The sequence below is a fragment of the Pelophylax lessonae genome (genome assembly GCF_965119305.1).
Source record: "Pelophylax lessonae genome assembly, chromosome: 3".
In the NCBI taxonomy this organism is placed as follows: domain Eukaryota; kingdom Metazoa; phylum Chordata; class Amphibia; order Anura; family Ranidae; genus Pelophylax; species Pelophylax lessonae.
In genome coordinates, this window is record NC_138770.1 from 640,502,964 (window position 1) to 640,521,934 (window position 18,971).

An 18,971-nucleotide genomic window follows, 5' to 3' on the forward strand; every position below is an offset into this window, starting at 1 on the left:
CAGTACAACATGCACATACCAGGAATATGAAAATGTTGTGGTAACATATTCTTTAAAGCTATTTTTTTTTTTTTTTCTAAGAAACAACTCCTGTGTGGAGAACAAAAGCTGAAATCTAACGAGTAGATCTAAAAACCTACATAATATATTTTAGCCTTGATAACTGAGATAATTTATCCTTGCAGTTTATCAGTCTGTGTTTGCTCCATTGTTATACAACATTTAAAAAAAAAAAAAGAAAAGTAATCTATCTTTAAAAAACAATCTTTCAAAACATTTTTGGATTTCACTGAAAGTTATGTTTGAATTATTGTGAATCACTATTGTACTCATTTTCAGCATTTTACAATCTTTTCTGTACAATTTGTCTTTTGCAATAAAACTTTTAAGACACAAAAAAATAAAAATATATATATAACTTTTTTTTTTTTTTAAACTAACAAATTGTGTTCAGGTTTCCTAATTTTCAGCGATTCACAATGTTTTCTGTACAATTTGTCTTTTGCAATAAAACTTTTAAAAAACAAAAAAAATAAAAAAAAAATATATATATATATATATATATATATATATATAATTATTATTATTTTTTTGTTAACTAACCAACAAATTGTGTTCAGGTGACTTCAATGAGCCACATAGTTCATACATTTTCTTTATATGTACAATCAAGCTATTAACTACCGTGCAATATTTCAGGATAGGAGGATGGGCAAGTGGCATTATGCTCCAACTTCTCCACTAACCCCTAAAACAAAGACGATGTACACTTCGAATACCCTAAAATAACAAACATATGGAAAGCTAGCATTAAAGCCTTAACTTACAGATTTCTGTGGCCTTTTCTAACTTTGTTTGAAAAATAAATTTCCGAGCAGGTTGGAAGTTCAATCCCAAGGCCTCCGCGTCACACCAAGCATCATAATTTGGATGATAAAAATAAAGACAACATTCATTTGGAATAAGCCTGAATTATTTGCAGTTGAGCGAATGTATATTTGTTATGATTTAGGGTCTTGCAAAAGTTAAAGCCAATATGCAGAAGAAAAATATTAACCTATCTATAACCTTGTGTCAACAAATGATGCTACTGGGAATGCTAACCGAACTAATTTTCCAAAGAAAATTAATTACTTATGACTTACAGTTGTGAAAGCAAACAACGTAAATCTGGATTAAGAGACTTTTAATTTTGTCTTGGAGTAGCTATTAAACTGATTTTGTATAAATCAGACTATGTCATGGAAAGCGGGTCAGAGATGAAACCCTAGACAATGACTGACACCGACCATTGTGTATTTATAGAGCAGATGCAGGGAAAGGTCAGAGATATTAATCATTATCTCATAAAATACGATTTGGGTTTCAAAAATAATATTCCCTACAGTTGCTAAAAACGAATGGTTGTAGCCAGAATTAGACAAGAACAAATTGAAAACTAGAAGCAAGAGCTTGCCCTTTGGAATTGAGTTTCTAGACACATACGGAGAAATAAAAATGAGTTTTCTATGTGCAACACACCCAGTGTGAAAGATCAAATCTGCGAATATGTTCCTTCAGAAATTTAAGTAGATGTAAATCCTAATTAAATGATATTTAGTTTGCTAAAGCGCTGTGCCTGTTGAAGCAAATTTGACTTTTGGTTGAATTCAATGGAAATTTTAACTTAACCACTTCCCGCCCGTCCTATAGGCAAATGACGGCGGGAAGGGGGTTACATTATCCTGACCAGATGTCATATGACGGCGGCAGGATAATGCCGCCGTCACTCTGACACACCGCATCTCCGATCTTGGTAAAGAGCCCACTGACGTAGGCTCTTTACCATGTGACCAGCTGTGTCCAATCACAGCTGGTCAAATAGTACACAGGAAGAGCCATTGATCGGCTTTGCTTAGTTCGTGCCTGAAAGGTACGACTAGAGGAGAGCTGATCAGCGGCTCTCCTGACAGGGGGGGTCTGCACTGGTAATCAGAGCATTGATTACCAGTGCAGACCCTTGGGGGGGGGTGCCACTAGAACCACCGGGGAAGCCCACCCATGACCCCAGGGATGGCAATCAGGGCTCAGGGAGCCCGCCAGTGCCCTCCACATCAGTGCTGCCCGCCAGTGCCCTCCCCATCAGTGCTGCCCACCAGTGCCCATCATTGCCATCTATCAGTGCCGCCAACCAGTGCCCATTATTGCCCACCAGTGCCGCCTATCAGTGCGCATTAGTGCCTCCCATCAGTGCCTATCAATGCCTATCAATGCCGCCTATCAGTGCCCAGCAGTGCCGCCTATCAGTGCCCACCAATGCTGCATATCAGTGCTACCTATCAGTTCCACATATTGGTGCCCATCAGTGCTGCATATTAGTGCCACCCCATCAGTGCCTGTCAGTGCTCATCAGTGCAGGAAAAAACGTATCTATTTAAAAAATTGTATAACATAAACAAAAAAACTTTTCGTTTTTTTTTTATTTGTTTAGCAAAAAAGAAAAAAACTTGCGGTGATCAAATACCGCCAAAAGAAAACTCTATTTGTGGGAACAAAAAAACATAAATTTGGTGTAGGTACAGTGTTGAATGACCGCGCAATTGTCATTCAAAATGCAACAGCGCAAAAAGCTGCAAATTGGCCTGGGTAGGAAGGGGGTGAAAGTGCCCGGTATTGAAGTGTTTAGAAACCATGTAACTATTCATATTAGTACTTTTGATCTCCCACAGCCAATTCCCATCTATGTGCACTTTAGCAATGGCTGTATGGCATTTCTAGCAGGCTTCCTGATGGTGACCATCAGACCATGTCTTTATAATGCGTGTTCAAATTGCCTCTCCACTGGAAGGCTGTGTAATGGGGTAACATTGCAGGTGCAAAATTGGAAGGGACAGCACATTGTAGAGGATTAACTAGAAACTTCAGGGTTCCTTTGCAAGAAACCATGAAGGCCCCACCAACCACAGGCCAAGGCCTTTCGTACTGATCCCAGGTCACATTCTTACACAAGTGTGCCCTCCTTACACCAAAGCATCCCCCCCAGGTTGAGGGCATATGGCCTGGTATGGTTCAGGAGGAGGACCATACCCCCCCCCCTTCCTGGCCTACCGGGCTGGATGCTTGGATAAGGGTCTTGTATGGATTTTTTTTTCTGACCTATTTATTGCCGGCATTCTTTTGTTTACATTTCAGCTTTCGGCAGGGAAGCCCGCTGACAGCTGATGACTCATCGGTTGTTAAGGACATGGCAGCCGCCTTCCTGGCCCGCTGCTTAACAACCAGCTATTCTTCACTAAGAATACAAATGGGTCGATCATTCTTTGACCGATGTGAATTGCACGTCTACCCCTAATTTGCTCTCCCTAAGGTTTTCTATGTAAAAAAAAAAACGCTTGAAGCTGTAAAATGCTGCAAAAACACTTTTAAAAAAAAGCTTGTAAGAAGCTTTAAAAAAAGCTGCAAAAACGCTTGAAAAACGGCAGTAAATTGCTACACTCAGGTGTGAATAGAAAGCCATAGATGCGGTTGGCAGATCATAACATCAAAAGGAATATCTTTCTATAAAAATGTAGCTTAACTTTGTTCAAATAAATGTATTAATGCAAATACCTCTTGCAGTGATCTCTTTTCAAGAAAACTATACCAACTGCTGCCCTGATCAATAGCCATAGCGCTCATGCCGATGCAGTAAGGAAGAGAAACCTATTTGAACCACTTCCCATCCCTTAGGTCATTTATAAACGGCCTACATTTTAAGTGATTTTACTAGGATCATGGTTGAGGCTACATCCATGATCCTGTATCGTTTTTTTAGAGCTTTCAATTCTCTATCAGGTAAAATTGATCCCTGTGGCTATGCAGCCACTGGATCTCTGTTAAAGACAGTGTCCTAACATCATTATCATTATATTGCATGTTGGTGCATTAAAAGTCATTCAAGCGTATTTTTAAAAAACAAAATTGCGTTTGGAAAAAACTGCGGCGCAAAAATCGTGTGACCTAAAAATATGCAACACCCACCATTTTATTCTCTAGGGTCTCCGCATAAAAAAATATATATAATGTTTAAGGGTTCTAATAGTATTCTAGCAAAAAAAAGAAATTATGCTTTTTTACATGTGGGAGAGGAATGTCAGAACTGGACCGGACTGGAAGTAGTTAATCACCCTATTTTCTTCCCTCTTCCCCAGGATCCCATAAACTATTACTCCAAAAGGCAACTCCTATCATCTTCTAGGGGCACTACTGAAAATTACAGTATAGAGAGTTGGGCCACTAGTACAGCAGGTTAGTTTTAATATCAACCTTACTCCTCTGTCCATCGTTCAAGCATACCCTTATGGCAAAGGAATAATGACATGTAGCAGCTGGCCAATGGAATTTACAGACAGTACGAGGATCTACAATCCATTTCCTGGATTTAAAATCCATACGCAGCAGAGCTTCATGTTCTGGCAAGATCTCAGGCTTGAACGATAATTAGCCTCATGGAGCCAAAAATACCCCCATCAAAAAGGTAAGGAAATAGGAAAACAAACCGATAGAAATGTATGACATTCATAGTCACAACAAGAACATTACAATATTTTTAGTATCTAGATCGGGGTCTGGCAATATTAAAGCAAAAAACAATATATATAATATATTTATGCTAAAAATATATCACTATGTATGGCGAAAATAAATGAACTGGAGAAAATCTGCACTGACCCCGGTATTACTTAAAGTGTATTTTTTTATTTTTAAGTCCGCGGTGGTGCAAAAGCTAGAATGAGAAAAAACCCGTAAGTGAACAAAAAATGTGCACGTGTGAAGCACACACTAAAAAGTTCACTTAAGGGTGTGCTTTAGTCCACCCCCCAAAGGAGTAGGACCTCTACCATGACCCCTGGATGCAAGGCTCCTGACGAGAACATGGGTTTACATGGTCTACCTAGCTAGAAGGCCTGGTAGACACCGATCTTCTAGGCCAGCCGAACCCGACCATTGCATATTTGGTCAGAGGAGCTCTTTCGAAGAAAGACTTCCCTGAGGGAGGGGAGGAAGGAGCCTGAGGGCCACACCTCTTCCCCCTAGACATCAGGGTAATCCCGAAGACACACACAGAAGTGAAAGGTGACAAACGTGGGAGAAAAATAAATAGAAAATAATAAAGTGGACTTGCAATGGTGCACTGGCCGGGCCCTGAGCCCTAGTAGACAAAAACTGCCCCGGACTTAAAGCGGAGTTCCACCCAAAAGTGGAACTTCCGCTTTAGGCAGTCCTAACCCCCTGACATGCCACATTTGGCATGTCATTTTTTTGGGGGGGGGAGCAGGTAACTAGTTTTGACAGGTACCCGCTCCCACTTCCGCTTGGAGCGCCGCCCTGATCAGAAGTTCTCCTCTCCCCCTCCCTTCCTGCAATCTTCTGGGACATGTCAGAGGTTCCAGAAGATTGCCACCCAATCGAGACGCGCAGCGACATTCGCGCATGCGCAGTGCGTATCCGGCTCTGAAGCCGCAAACTGTCACAGCCGGGTGCCCACACCAGTGATGCCGGCCCTGCCGAGACCAGAGGGAGAGGATTGAGGCTTCGAGCGGCCGCATTGCTGGACCGTAGGACAGGCGAGTGTGTGTTTATTAAAAGTCAGCAGCTACACTTGTTGTAGCTGCTGACTTTTAATAAACAGAGAAAAGGCTGGAACTCCGCTTTAAGCCAAAAGGCCGAGCCCATAGAGGCAAAGTGCAGAAAGAAAGCAATTTAGTGCTGTGACCATGTGTTCTGCTCACATCGTGGGATCCCACACCCAAGTGTTATGAAGAGCACCCCTAGGGCGACCACTCCCAAGGGGCACAGACACTATAGACCTTCTACCTTCCCAGCCAAAGTAGAACATTCAAGCCAGGAGGTAATGGGCTCTTCCAGATTTCCCGGAGGTAATACTCCCGCGCCCCCAACTGCCTGTGGGCGCCCGTTTCTGTGTCAGCTGGTACTAACCTTCCATGCCCCATCACTCCAGCAGATTTGCAAAGCCACTTTCCAAACCTTGGTCAGCTCAGGATGATAGCATAGCGCCCCCACTGGATCATTGAAAAGAACAGACGCTACACTCGATCCTAGCCATAAGGTGGAGAAGTGTAAGTTCACCTTTACAAAAATTTGTAAGGTGAACTTACACTGGACCCCCTACCCATCTCCCCTGGTCACGCTGTACCGGAGTCCCATGATCACCCGCTGTAGGACATCAAGTCGCTGCTTTATCAGTCCGGGGATTTTAAGTTCCCGCGGCTTTCTCTCCTCTTCTCCAGTGTGGACAGCACGGGCTAGGCAGGTTCTGATTGGTCGGCACTGTCCACGTGACAGCGCCAAATTAGAATGCCTCCTATACGTACCTTTACCAGGTATGTTTAGGAGATTAAGCTGTGGGGATTTCTTGTGCATGTACATTTGGAAAATAATGACCTTACATAACTAATGAAAAGTACCATAAAATAACGTAGAGACCTGTAAACAATTAAGAATTTATATAATTGACCGGATGCCATTGTAGGTTACCTTAACAGCTTCCTGACCAGCCTATAAATGACAGCCAAGCGGGAGCACTGCTGTTTGAGGTGGACGTCATATGGCCTCTTCCCAGTTATGCGTCTCGCAGTGGAGCCATCTGCCATCCGTTGAAGATCCACCATTGTACCGGCTGGCCCCGATACCACGTGATTGCTGTGGCGAATCACAGCGATCACGTGGCTTTCATTCATAGTGCACTATCGTGATGATCTCTGTGATTGGTCATAGTGATCACATTGTACAGACTGGGCAAATCATAGTGCATCTGTACCATGTGATAGCTGTGGCCAATCACATCTATCATAATAGTACACAATGAATGGATGCCATTCATAAAATGATTGCTTATAACAGTGATCATCAGTGTTGTAAGCAATCATAGTGTAAAAAATGTTAACACTGCACTGCTCTGGTCAGTATGGAAAAAAAAATTATGAAAAAAAAAAAAATAGTTAAAAAAAAAAATTATTATTTTTTTTTTTTTCTTTTAATATGGTCAAAAAGTTAGTATCCCTAATTACCACCACATCAGTCATATGATGATTCTGTACTGTTCTGGTGACAGTATGTAAAAGAAAACTGCGGAAAAAAAAAAAAAAACGCATTGTATTTATTTCTTAATTTGTTTAAAAAAAAACTCACCATTGCCTCCTACTAAATACCTTGGACTATCTACTTTCCCAAAATGGGTAATTTGGGGGAATATTTGTACTGCCTTGGCATTTTAAGGCCTCAAGAAATGAGACAGGCAATCAGTACATCAGGAATGATACATTTTTACATATATATAGCATAATTTGTAAATTCTATAACTTTCCTACGGACTAAATATTATACACGATTTGGGTTATATTTACCAAAGAAATGTAGCAGAATACATTTTGGTCTAAATTTATGAAGAAACTCAGTCGCCGCCGACTCTAAGTCATCACTGTTGGGATGTCCCAAAGCAGTATAGACATGAGGGGTGGGAGACGCAACCGTAGAAAAGGCAACGCAGTATCCACATCAGAGAAAGGAATCTTACATGCACCGTAAGAGAACCAACTGGGCAACAGAAAAAAACAATGCTCAACAGGAGCAACAGCCCAAGAAAGCAAATGCCAACAGCCAGGGACCCAGAAAAAAACTCAAGGGTCCATCATGGCAATGCCGCACTGAGAACCTTGCGGCCAAAGGAGGCATCAGCTGATGCCAGAACGTCTACTTTGTAGAATTTGGAAAAAGTGTGCACCGACGACCAAGTCGCAGCCTTGCACACCTGGGCCACCGAGGCCCTATGCCAATAGGCCCAGGACGCACTCACAGATCTGGTAGAGTGCGCCTTAAAAGGGAAGGGTGGAACCCGTTCCTTCAAGGCGTAAGCCTGTTCAATGGTCTGTCTGATCCATTTGGCAATAGTCGCTGCGGATGCAGCCATGCCCTTCCGAGGTCCCTCAGGAAGGACAAAGAGGGAATCCGTTTTACGAAAGGATTCCGTAGACGACAGGTAAACCCTGATCGCCCTGACAACATCCAAGGAGTGCAGAGCAACCTCCTTAGGATGCTTAGGCTTCGTACAAAGCTAAGGCAGAACAATGTCCTCATTAATGTGGAACTCAGAGACCACCTTAGGAAGAAAGGAGGGCTGCGGACGCAAAACCACCTTATCCCGGTGAATCACCAAGTATGGAGAACGGCAAGATAACGCTGCCAGTTCCGACACTCTGCGAGCCAAAGTTATCGCCACCAAAAAGGCAACCTTCTTAGACAGCAGAGGCAACGAGATATCCCGAATGTTTTTAAAGGGAGCACGTTGTAACACGGACAGAACCAAGTTCAAGTCCCATGGAGGTAAGGGCTCCTTCCTGGGAGGAGCCAAATGTCGCACACCTTGAATGAAGGTGCGAACCAGAGAATGAGACGCCACAGGGCGTTGGAAAAGAATAGCCAGGGCGGACACCTTGAATGAAGGTGCGAACCAGAGAATGAGACGCCACAGGGCGTTGGAAAAGAATAGCCAGGGCGGACACCTGGCCCTTGATCGTGGCCAGCGCCAGGCGCTGGTCCACTCCAGACTGGAGAAAAGCCAACACTCTCGACACCGAGTACGAGCGAGGGGAGAACCCCCTGGACTCGCACCAGGCGAAGTAAGCCTTCAAGGTACGGTAATAGATCTTTCCAGAGGAGGTCTTCCTAGCCTTGACAAGAGTAGGGATGACCTCAGAGGAGAGACACCTGTCCCTCAGGACCTGGGTCTCAATAGCCAGGCCGTTAAAGCCAGCGACTGTAAAGCAGGATGGAAGATCGGACCCTGAGACAGGAGATCTTCCCGCATTGGCAGCCGCCACGGAGGCGCCACTGCCAGATGAACAACGTCGGCGTACCAGGACCGGCGTGGCCAGTCCGGAGCCACCAGAATCACCAGGCGCGGTTCCGAGGCTAGCCTGCGGAGGAACCTGGATAGCAACTGAGGAGGAAAGGCATACATCAGACGATACTGATGCCAAGGAGCCACCAACGCATCTGAGGCGACTGCCAGAGGATCGCGTGTTCTTGCCACGAACCTTTCCACCTTTCGGTTTAGTCGAGATGCAAACAGATCCACGTCCGGGGATCCCCACCTCGCACACAGCATTTGGAAGACCTCCAGGTGCAGGGACCATTCCCCTGGTCCAGAGTCTGGCGGCTCAGATAGTCGGCCTGCCAATTCTCCACACCCGGAATGTGAACTGCTGAGATCGCCGGGAATGAGTCTCGGCCCACGATAGAATGTCGGTCACCTCCCGGGCCGCACGAGCACTCCTGGTGCCCCCTTGGTGGTTGATGTAAGCCACCGCGGTAGCATTGTCTGTTTGTACCTGAACAGGATGGCCCTGAAGACGGTCTGACCACTGGAAGAGGCAGAGTTTTATCGCTCGCAATTCCAACACATTGATCGGGAGAGAGGACTCCTCCTCCGACCAAGTGCCCTGGGCCGACAGGTTGCCCAGGACACCACCCCAGCCCGACAGGCTGGCATCCGTGGTGATCACCGTCCACACTAACGGATGGAAGGACTTGCCTTCCGCCACCGAGGGGGACTGGAGCCACCACAGAAGAGCCAATCTGGTTTGACGACTCAAGGAGACACTCAGATCCAGGGACTGAGGCAGTCTGTCCCACCTGGCCAGGACCTCCGCCTGGAGAGCCCGCGTGTGAAACTGAGCAAAGGGTATCGCCTTGAAGGCTGCCACCATCAATCCCAGAGACCTCATACAGGTCCTGAGTGATGAGGACGGGTTGTCCCTGATGGACCTTATCTCGTCCTGCAAGATCCGGAGCTTGTCCTCCGGCAAGAAAACCTTTGCCTGAGCAGAGTCCAGAATCATCCCCAGATAGGGAAGACGAACCGATGGAGACTACGTCGATTTTTGAACGTTGATGGTCCACCCGAACTCCTGGAGCGTCTGTACGGTTCCTGGAGCGTCTGTACGGTGGTGGACAGATCGCGCACATGGTCCTGGCTGGCACATGCTCTCAGAAGCAGATCGTCCCGGTAACCCAAGACCGCAATGCCCTGCGTCCTCAGCAGGCCCAGAACCGGCGCCAGCACTTTGGTAAAAACCCTGGGTGCCGAAGCGAGACCGAAAGGTAACGCCACAAAATGGTAGTGGTCCTCTGCAATAGCAAACCGAAGGTACCGCTGATGACCCTCGAAAATGGGGATGTGCAGGTACGCATCCTTCAGATCTATCGAGGCCAGGAATTCTCCTGGGCTCAAGGAGGCCACCACCGAACGGAGAGACTCCATACGGAACTTCGGAACACGCACGAAGCGGTTCAGCGCTTTCAGGTCCAGAATAGGACGCACTTTGCCCTCCTTTCTGGGCACAGTGAACAGATTCGAATAAAACCCCCGAAACCTGTCCCAATGAGGCACCGGGACAATAACCCTCTGAGCCAGAAGGTCCTGCACCGCTTGGTGCAGGTCCTGCAGACGCCCCGGAAGCAAGTGAAGATTTGAGGGAAAAAATCTGTCCGCCGGCCTGGAAAGGAATTCGATCTTGTACCCCGATCGAATGATTTCCTGAACCCACCTGTCCTATATCCGGAGCAGCCAAGGTTGGAGGAAACCGCGCAAACGTCCCCCCACCCCTGAAATGGGTGAGGGCGCCCCTTCAGGCAGAGGCGGACTGACCCACTGAGCCGGCATTGCCCGACTTCTGCTTACCCGCCCAGGGCTTCTTCTGGTTGCTCTGGGCCTTGAAGGGCTTGCCCTTGGATTGGTTCCGAAAGGCACGAAAGGACCCCTGACCGGATCGAGACGTCAAACCCCGCTTGCCTCGAAAGGACTTGTTCTTCAGGTTCTGGGGCAGCATGGTGCTCTTGCCCCCCGTGACGCCCTTCACCAGGGTATCCAATGCCTCGCCAAACAGGCAAGAACCAGCATAAGGAAAATCAGCAACTGTTTTCCGTGAGGACTGGTCAGCCGACCAGCTCTTTAGCCATATCAGTCGCCGGTTAAGCACCGCGACACTAGAGAGGCGTGCCACTAATGGGGCCTCATTCAAGGCCGCATCACACAAATACATGACTCCTTGGTGGATCTGATCCACCATTTCCAGCAGGGCAGGCGGAACACCATCAGACACGAGGTTGCTCCTAAGCATCTTGGTCCAATCAGCCACCGCCTGAGAGAGCCATCAAAACAGACGCCAAAACGGGTTTGAGCAACAAACCCGCCACCGTGTAGGAATGGCGGGCTAGAGACTCCAAACGCCGGTCCGTAGGGTCCCGGAACACCGGAGTATCCTCAGAGGGAACCAAGGTAGCCTTGTTCAACACGGCCACTGTGTGGTCCACCTGTGGAGGCACACACCATCGTGATTCCGTAGCCGGTGCGAAAGGATAAAGCAATTTGAACAGACTAGGTACCAGGAATGGACGTTTTAACGTGCGCCACATTTCATTAACAGTGTAATGAAACTCAGCGGGACAGGGAAAAACCTGCGCCGACTTGCGGGTCCTGTGTGTCCCAAACGAGGACACAACGCCCGGAGGACTGGGCTCATCCTCCAAATGTAAAGTTTCCTTGACAGAAACAATTAACTCATCCATGGTCGCCCGTTCTTCAGGCGACCCCGGGGAGGAGGTATCAACCCCCTCCACCTCAGCCTCCCCTTCAGACCGCAGTGGGTCCAAGGATGAGCGGGACCCTGAAAAGGGCACGCTCGCAGCAGCAGCCATATCACCATCTGAATCAGAGGAGAGAGACAATCTGGCCCTCTTTTTTGCCGCACGTTCAGCCATCAGCATTTCCATATTAGACACTAAGGTTGCCACTACAGCGGCCAAATCAGGTCTCAGGGGGGCCACAGGAGAACTGGGAGCCCCCACCAGAGCTGGGGGGAATTTGCTATCCTGAGAATCCATTGCTCAAGGTTACAGAAAAAAACAGTGCAAGAAAATGTTTACTGCGCCTTTAAGATCGCTGCGGAGTGCGCAGCCCACCGCTACAGCTAACAGTGACAAAGACCCCCAAAAGGAGAAGAGAAAACTGAGCCAGAAGCGATAATACAGAGGAATATTGAGAGCGATAACCTGCAGAGCCCGCAGAGTGTTGCAGAGTGTTGCCACCGATGTCCTGCTGCAGAGGAAAAGGAAGTGCTGCTGAAGTACGCTGAACTGATAGACTGCCAGACTTAGGGAAAATGGCTACCCCATAGGATTGCATTGGAGGCTTCACCAAAATGGCCGCCGAAAATGCGGTCGGACCGATCGCCCTTCTCCCACAAAATGGCGGCGGATGGCGCCAAAACGGCATGCAGTATCGCCCACACAGAAGCTTAACATGCCTGCCCAAATCAAAGATGGCGGACCGCGCGAATTCACACCGCTGCGGTCGCCACACAACGTCTGCACCCCCAACAATGCACCGAAGTGACACAGGGAAGGGGACCCCCACACATACAGTATCTGCACAAGCGATCCCCGCAGGGGCCGCATCGGGGAGTCACACAGGCAAAGACATGGGGAACACACAGCAACACAGACTGCCACCCCAGACAGAGGCCCCACACAGAAGTACTTACCTGTACCAGATGGCGTGGGATGCCTCTATGAACGGAAAACCGCTGTCCTCATCTGACAGGGAGTGCCGTGAGGCAGGGACATGACACTGCAGCATCGCAGATGTGTCCTGTGAGGTAGCCAATAATGCCAGGGCGAACCATAAGCTGAACGCTCGATGGCGGGCTTGGGGTCCATCTGACCCTTCTGCCCTGGAGAACCAGGGCGGTCAGTCCGAATCCCAGCACCGCATGATCCATCTTCATCCGAAGAAACGACTAACAACTAGAAGCTGACAAAATAAACAGCTAGTAAAGTAAGAAAAAAACTGACATTTTCAAAGAAAATCAAATAAAAGATTAGGAAGGCTGAAACTGAAGCCCCAGCACAGGGAAGCCTGACTACTCCTGACGCTAGGCAGATTAAAACTGAGTTGGGAGTGGTCACTGCAGGGGAGTATCGACCAGATGGGACAGCCCCCATGGGTGTGTATATGCAAATGCCTTTTGTATTTTGACTAAGTCTATATGCCTAGCTACTCCTGCGGAGCGGAAGTCAATACCCAACAGTGATGACTTAGGCTACATTCACACCTGAGCGTAGCGTTTTTCGCGCGTTTTTTACCGCGATTTTACCGCGATTTTTTCGGCGTTTTTTACCGCGATTTTACCGCGATTTTTACCGCGATTTTTACCGCGATTTTACCGCGATTTTTACCGCGATTTTTGTGCAGGCGTTTTTAGATTGAAAAGAGATCAATGGAAAACGCCTGTAATCTGCCCAAAAAGAAGCTCATGTACTTTTTTGAGCGTTGGGCGTTTTGTATACAGCGTCAAAACGCTCAGATGTGAACAGGGGCCATTGAAATGAATAGGATTTGTCTTGTTGGGCGTTTTGAGAGCTGATCCTAGAGCAGAAAAACGCCCCAAAAACGCCCCAAAACGCCTAGATGTGAACGGAGCCTTAGAGGCGGCAGCGACTTTTGAAGGACGTAAGAGAAAAGATTATTTATTTTCAAAACTTTTTTTAAAAAAAATATATAAAAATGTTTTTTTTTTTTTCAAGATTTTTGCTTTTTGTTTGTTTATTTAGCAAAAATAAAAAAACCCAGCAATGATTAAACACTACCAAAAAAAGCTCTATCTATCTAAAGAAAGACAAACATTTAATTTGGGTACAGTGTTGCATGAGTAATTGTCATTCAAAGTGTGACAGTTCTGAAAGCTGAAAATTTTCCTGGGCAGGAGGGGGATGAAAGTGTCCAGGGCTGAACTGGTTAAACAAAAGGGGAAAAATGCCAGGAAAACACACTCTGAAAAAACCTCAGTAGAAATAAAAATTTTTAAGTACTGCTGTTTGTGTAGTATTTCATCAGTAGGCTAATGATAATGTAATAATACAAAGGAAAAAAAAAAACTTACAAAAAAAAAGAAGAAATTATGAGAATAGCCTGGATGGAGTTCTCATCACTGTCATCATGTTAACTTGTGGAAAAAAGAAAACCTTGACAGCGCGCTCCACAAGATCACTATCTCTCTATATGCAAAACCGAACTTTTGGCTTGCCTAAAAAAAGAAAAAAACCCAAAACATAAAGAAGAGCCCTTCTGACAAGTTTTAGAGAGAGGGGGGGGGAGGGGAGGGGTGAGAGAGGGGGAAGGGTGAGAGAGGGGGAGGGGGGAGAGAGGGGGAGGGGTGAGAGAGGGGGAGGGGTGAGAGAGAGAGGAGGAGGGGGAGGGGGGGAGAGAAATTACATCTTTCCAACCTAGTTTGTAGACGCAATAACGTTTGCGCAAACCAATCAATATACACTTATTGGGATTTTTTTTTACCAAAAATATGTAGCAGAATACAAATAGTGCAAAAAATAAAATTCGCACAGGTGATCAAATACCGCTAAAAGAAAGCTCTATTTGTGGGGGAAAAGGACATCAATTTTATTTGGGTACAGCATCGCACGACCATGCAGTTGTCAGTTAAAGTAACACAGTGCCGTATAGCAAAAATGGCCTGGTCATTAAGGGGGCAAATCCTTCCGGTTCAGAAGTGGTTAAAATAATATATCATTTTTTTTTTTTTTTATATCTTTTGCTTTGAAAGGTAAAGAAGAGATTTGGGGTCTTTGTCTATTAATATTGTAATAGGAATAGAAGTGATAAAAAAATCAAAGGGACAGTGTAAAAAAAAATAAGGAAAAAATAAAAAATAAAGCGCCCTTTATCCCTCCGTGCTCGCATGCAGTAGCAAATGCATACATAAGTCACGCACGCATATGTAAAGGATGCTCTCACCACACGTCAGTTATCACTGTGAAAGTTAGAGCGAGAACAATAATTCTAGTGTTCTTCTGTAACTCTAAACAGGTAACCTGTAAAGGCAATTAAACTTTGCCTAAGAAGATTTTTAAGTATTGTAGTTTGTCACCATTCCATGAACGTGCCCAATTTTAAAATGTGACATGTTCGGTATCTATCCACTTGGCGTTACATCATCTTTTATAATATACAAAAAAAATTGGGGTACATATTTTTTTTTTCATTAACATTTATTTTAAATACTGTATGAAAAATTGCAACGATCGCCATTTTATTCTCTAGGGTCTCTGCTAAAAGAAAAAAAAATGTATAATGTTTGGGGGTTATAAGTAATTTTCTAGCAAAAAATAATGATTTAAACTTGTAAACAAAAAATACCAGAAAAAGCCTGGTCTTCAACCGGGTATGTTACGACCCTGACATGTCTGTAACTGGACTAAAGGTGTATGTGTATATATATATACTGTTTAGATATATATATATATATATATATACATACACACACACACACACATACTGTATATGCACACACATACACGAACGGAGATTCATAGAACTTAAAATAATAATAATAATAATAATCACAGTGTATTTTTTTTTTTTTTTTCCATAAGGAAAATCAGACACACACAAAAAAATATATTGTATATATATATATATATATATATATATATATATATATATATATATATAATATTTTTCAATCTATCACATGATGGCACACAAGGATGAAATAGTCAGCATAGCCTTACCTGGTACATCCCGACGCCAATGTGTTTAGGCTCAATTTTCACAAGCTCAGCTAATGGATCTTGTACACGTCTCGCTATGGAAACTGAAAAACAGAAAAGGCAAACAAATGTGGTTTTCTGTGAAAGTCAGTACTGTATAATTACAGCAGTTTGAGCTCAGACTGATTCATGTCATTTCACTATAGAGGAGGGCATGCAAAGCAGATTAAAGCTCGGGATTCCCCTCCTTACTGTGCAATAGGATTTCTCTTTTTTTTTTTTTTTTTATTTAAGGATTTTAAAGAAAAAGAAAAAAAACTCTGGAATGTTTTCCACCATAGAAAAAATGTAAAATGTTTGTTTGGTGTTTCCTTTCACTTTCCAACCTGGGGTGGGAATATAATGGCAAAACCAGTTACGAAGGAACACCCAATTTTTCACCTCCTCCTTTTCAATAAAACATCCCACAATGAGACATGCATATGTTATGACAGACGTTTTAATCACTTTAATATTTTGTATAAATATCTGTCCACCAAGTAGTACTGATCTGAAAAGTATATCTAAAGCCAAAAGTTGTGTTTCCTTTTTGAGTTCTGGGTAATGTAGATAAAAGTTAGAACCCCCAGTTTAAATTGCTGCCTTTGTCCCCACTGGGAATAACCATACTTTATGGAAGGGGGTCTCAAAACTTTTCTTGTTCAATCATTTTATTGTAAATATAGCAAAGTTAGTCAGTAATACAAATGCACCTAGTCCATGTGCACAGGGGCTACAACCGGTAATATAAAAAAAAGAAACATGAATGGACTAAACTGCATAGGCGAAGGAGGGAAGACTTCCTTCTCAAACAGGCACATCTAACTAATGCTTGCCATACACTAGCTGAAAAATCGTCATTTAGTTAGATCGTTAATTTTTCGTCCAGTTAATGGGCACAAATAGAAAATCGTTTTTAACTTTTCAGAGCCGAAAAATCGAAGGAACAGTTTGGAAAATTCTGCCGAACAAACTATAAATTGAAAGGTTAACGTGTTTCTCGGCCGAACTGTTTGCACTAGGCATATGTGAAAAACTGAACGAAAACAATCAATTGAACGATTTATCGTTCTAAATTCGGTCATTACATGATGGCACGAACGCCTGCTCTCACTGCCGATTTTTCGTTTTTCGAAAATGCGTTTGAATGATTTTTTGGCTAGTGTATGGCCAGCTTTAGACATACAGGTGCATCTCATAAAGTTAGAATATCATCAAAAAGGTAATTTATTTCAGTAATTCAATTCAAAAAGTGAAGCTCATATATTTTATATAGATGTGTTACACTCAGAGTGATATATTTCAAGCATTTCTTTCTTTTAATGTTGAAGATTATGGCATTGAGGTGATCAGCCTGTAGCACTGCTGAGGTGTTATGGAAGCCCAGGTTGCTTTGATAGCGGCCTTCAGCTTGTCTGCATTGTTAGATCTGGTGTCTCCCATCTTCCTCTTGACAATACCTCACAGATTCTCTAGGAAGTTTAGGTCAAGCGAGTTTGCTGGCCAATCAAGCACAGTGATACCATGATCATTAAACCAGGTATTGGTAGTTTTGGCAGTGTGGGCGGTGCCAAGTCCTGCTAGAAAATAAAATCAGCATCTCCATAAAGCTGGTCAGCAGAGGGAAGCATGAAGTGCTCCAGAATTTCCTGGTAGAGGACTGCACTGACTTTGGACGTGATAAAACAAAGTGGACCAACACCAGCAGATGACATGGCTCTAGAGATCATCACTGACTGTGGAAATTTCACACTGGACCTCATGCAACTTAGATTCTGTGCCTCTCCACTCTACCTCCAGACTCTGGGACCTTGGTTTCCAAATGAAATGCAAAATTTTCCACAGTCTGTGATGATTTAAGGAGCCATGTCGTCTGCTGGTAATGGTCAACTGTGTTTTGTTTTTTATGTAAGTGCTTTGCACTAAGGTAATACACTTAAATAAAATCCATAGGTACAGGCATGACATAAAAATCAGCAAACACTGTTCTCAAAGATGGAGTCTAAACCCCGCGCAGCACGATGATGTCACTTCTCAAAGGATGAAGACAGTCGTCTGGCATCACGCAGACAAGAGCATGATGCCAATCATTGTCTTCATCCTTTAAGGAAGCCAATCAGTGTGCAACGTGTTAGAAGGCAGTGACGTTATCACGCTGCAGGGGGTTTAGATTCATCTTTAAGAGCGGTGTTTGCCGATTTTTAGGTCATGCCTGTATCTATGGATTTCATGTATGTGCCTTATCTTAGTGTTTCAATAAATATGGAATAAGCGGTCACCACTGTTGGATGTCTGTGCCTCCCTTTTTTTTGGTTCACCTGCTCCTAAGAGATTGTTTGCCATCTCATGTCCGAAACACGTAAGAATGGAGCTACACTCTGACGTCATTATGCCGGCTCAGAGGAGCAGTGGTTTTAATGCTAAAATGTATTCCTTTGCTTGTGAGTATTCTCCTTCTTTGATGAATTGATCTGGAATCTGCTACACTATTTGGATTCTTCTTCTCCTGCATACGAGATCCGTTTCTAGTGTGCATGGCCTCTTATAAGCAGCACAGGGGAGAGAGCCATCTGCGGGCAGTATAAATCCATATTAGAACTCTGGTGTACTGAGGTCTAATGTTCTGCTAAGCTGATTGAGTTGAGGGTGGTCAGGAGCACTGGATTGGTTAGAGTGATGACAGGAATAAAAAATTTCACAGTGGATTATTTCTTTAGGAATGTTTGTTTATTGTAGACTTTTTCTATTTAATGGATTTGTAACAGCTTAGCACATTGCTTGTGTATATTGAGGTGGGTATTGGGGTATTCTGATATCAGTGAGTGCTGCTGTTACCACTATATTTTTACAATTGTTTTTTATTCTATTAATATACTATTTACATTCATTTATCAGAGTATGTGGTTTTCATTAAGGAAAGTACATGAATTCCAAAATCCAGTTTTAAAGTGCTACTAAACCCACAACGGCTCTAATTATCTTTCAAAAAGTGTTTCCCAATGCTAACCCTTGCATCCAATTTCTAAATTGCTGCATTTACAAATTTGTAAATTTTAAAAGCCAATATAAAGGAATAATAGTAGTAAAAAAACAAAAAAAAAAATCACTGGGTTTAACGTATTGTATACAAATACGTATAATTCTCCTTTAAGGGGGTGTGTCCTGTGCCTACATACTTTTGCTAATAGGTGTCCCTCATTCCCATCTCAAAATGTTGGGAGGTATGCACAACAGTAAAATCTGTCTGTAGATGCAGAATAGCTTGCTTGTTATACTCGCTGTGGACTCAAAGTGATTAATCCTCTGCATTATATAAAAAGGCTGTATGA

At 44.1% G+C, this 18,971-nt stretch overlaps 1 protein-coding gene across 1 annotated transcript in view; it reads right to left on the reverse strand.

Moving 5' to 3' along the window:
• Positions 1-18,971, reverse strand: part of SRBD1 (S1 RNA binding domain 1) — a 399,572-nt gene that overhangs the window by 156,728 nt on the left and 223,873 nt on the right. The window contains exon 17 of the mRNA XM_082249845.1: positions 15,625-15,707. Coding sequence (XP_082105971.1) covers positions 15,625-15,707 — 83 coding nt within the window. The remainder of the gene's footprint in view (positions 1-15,624; positions 15,708-18,971) is intronic.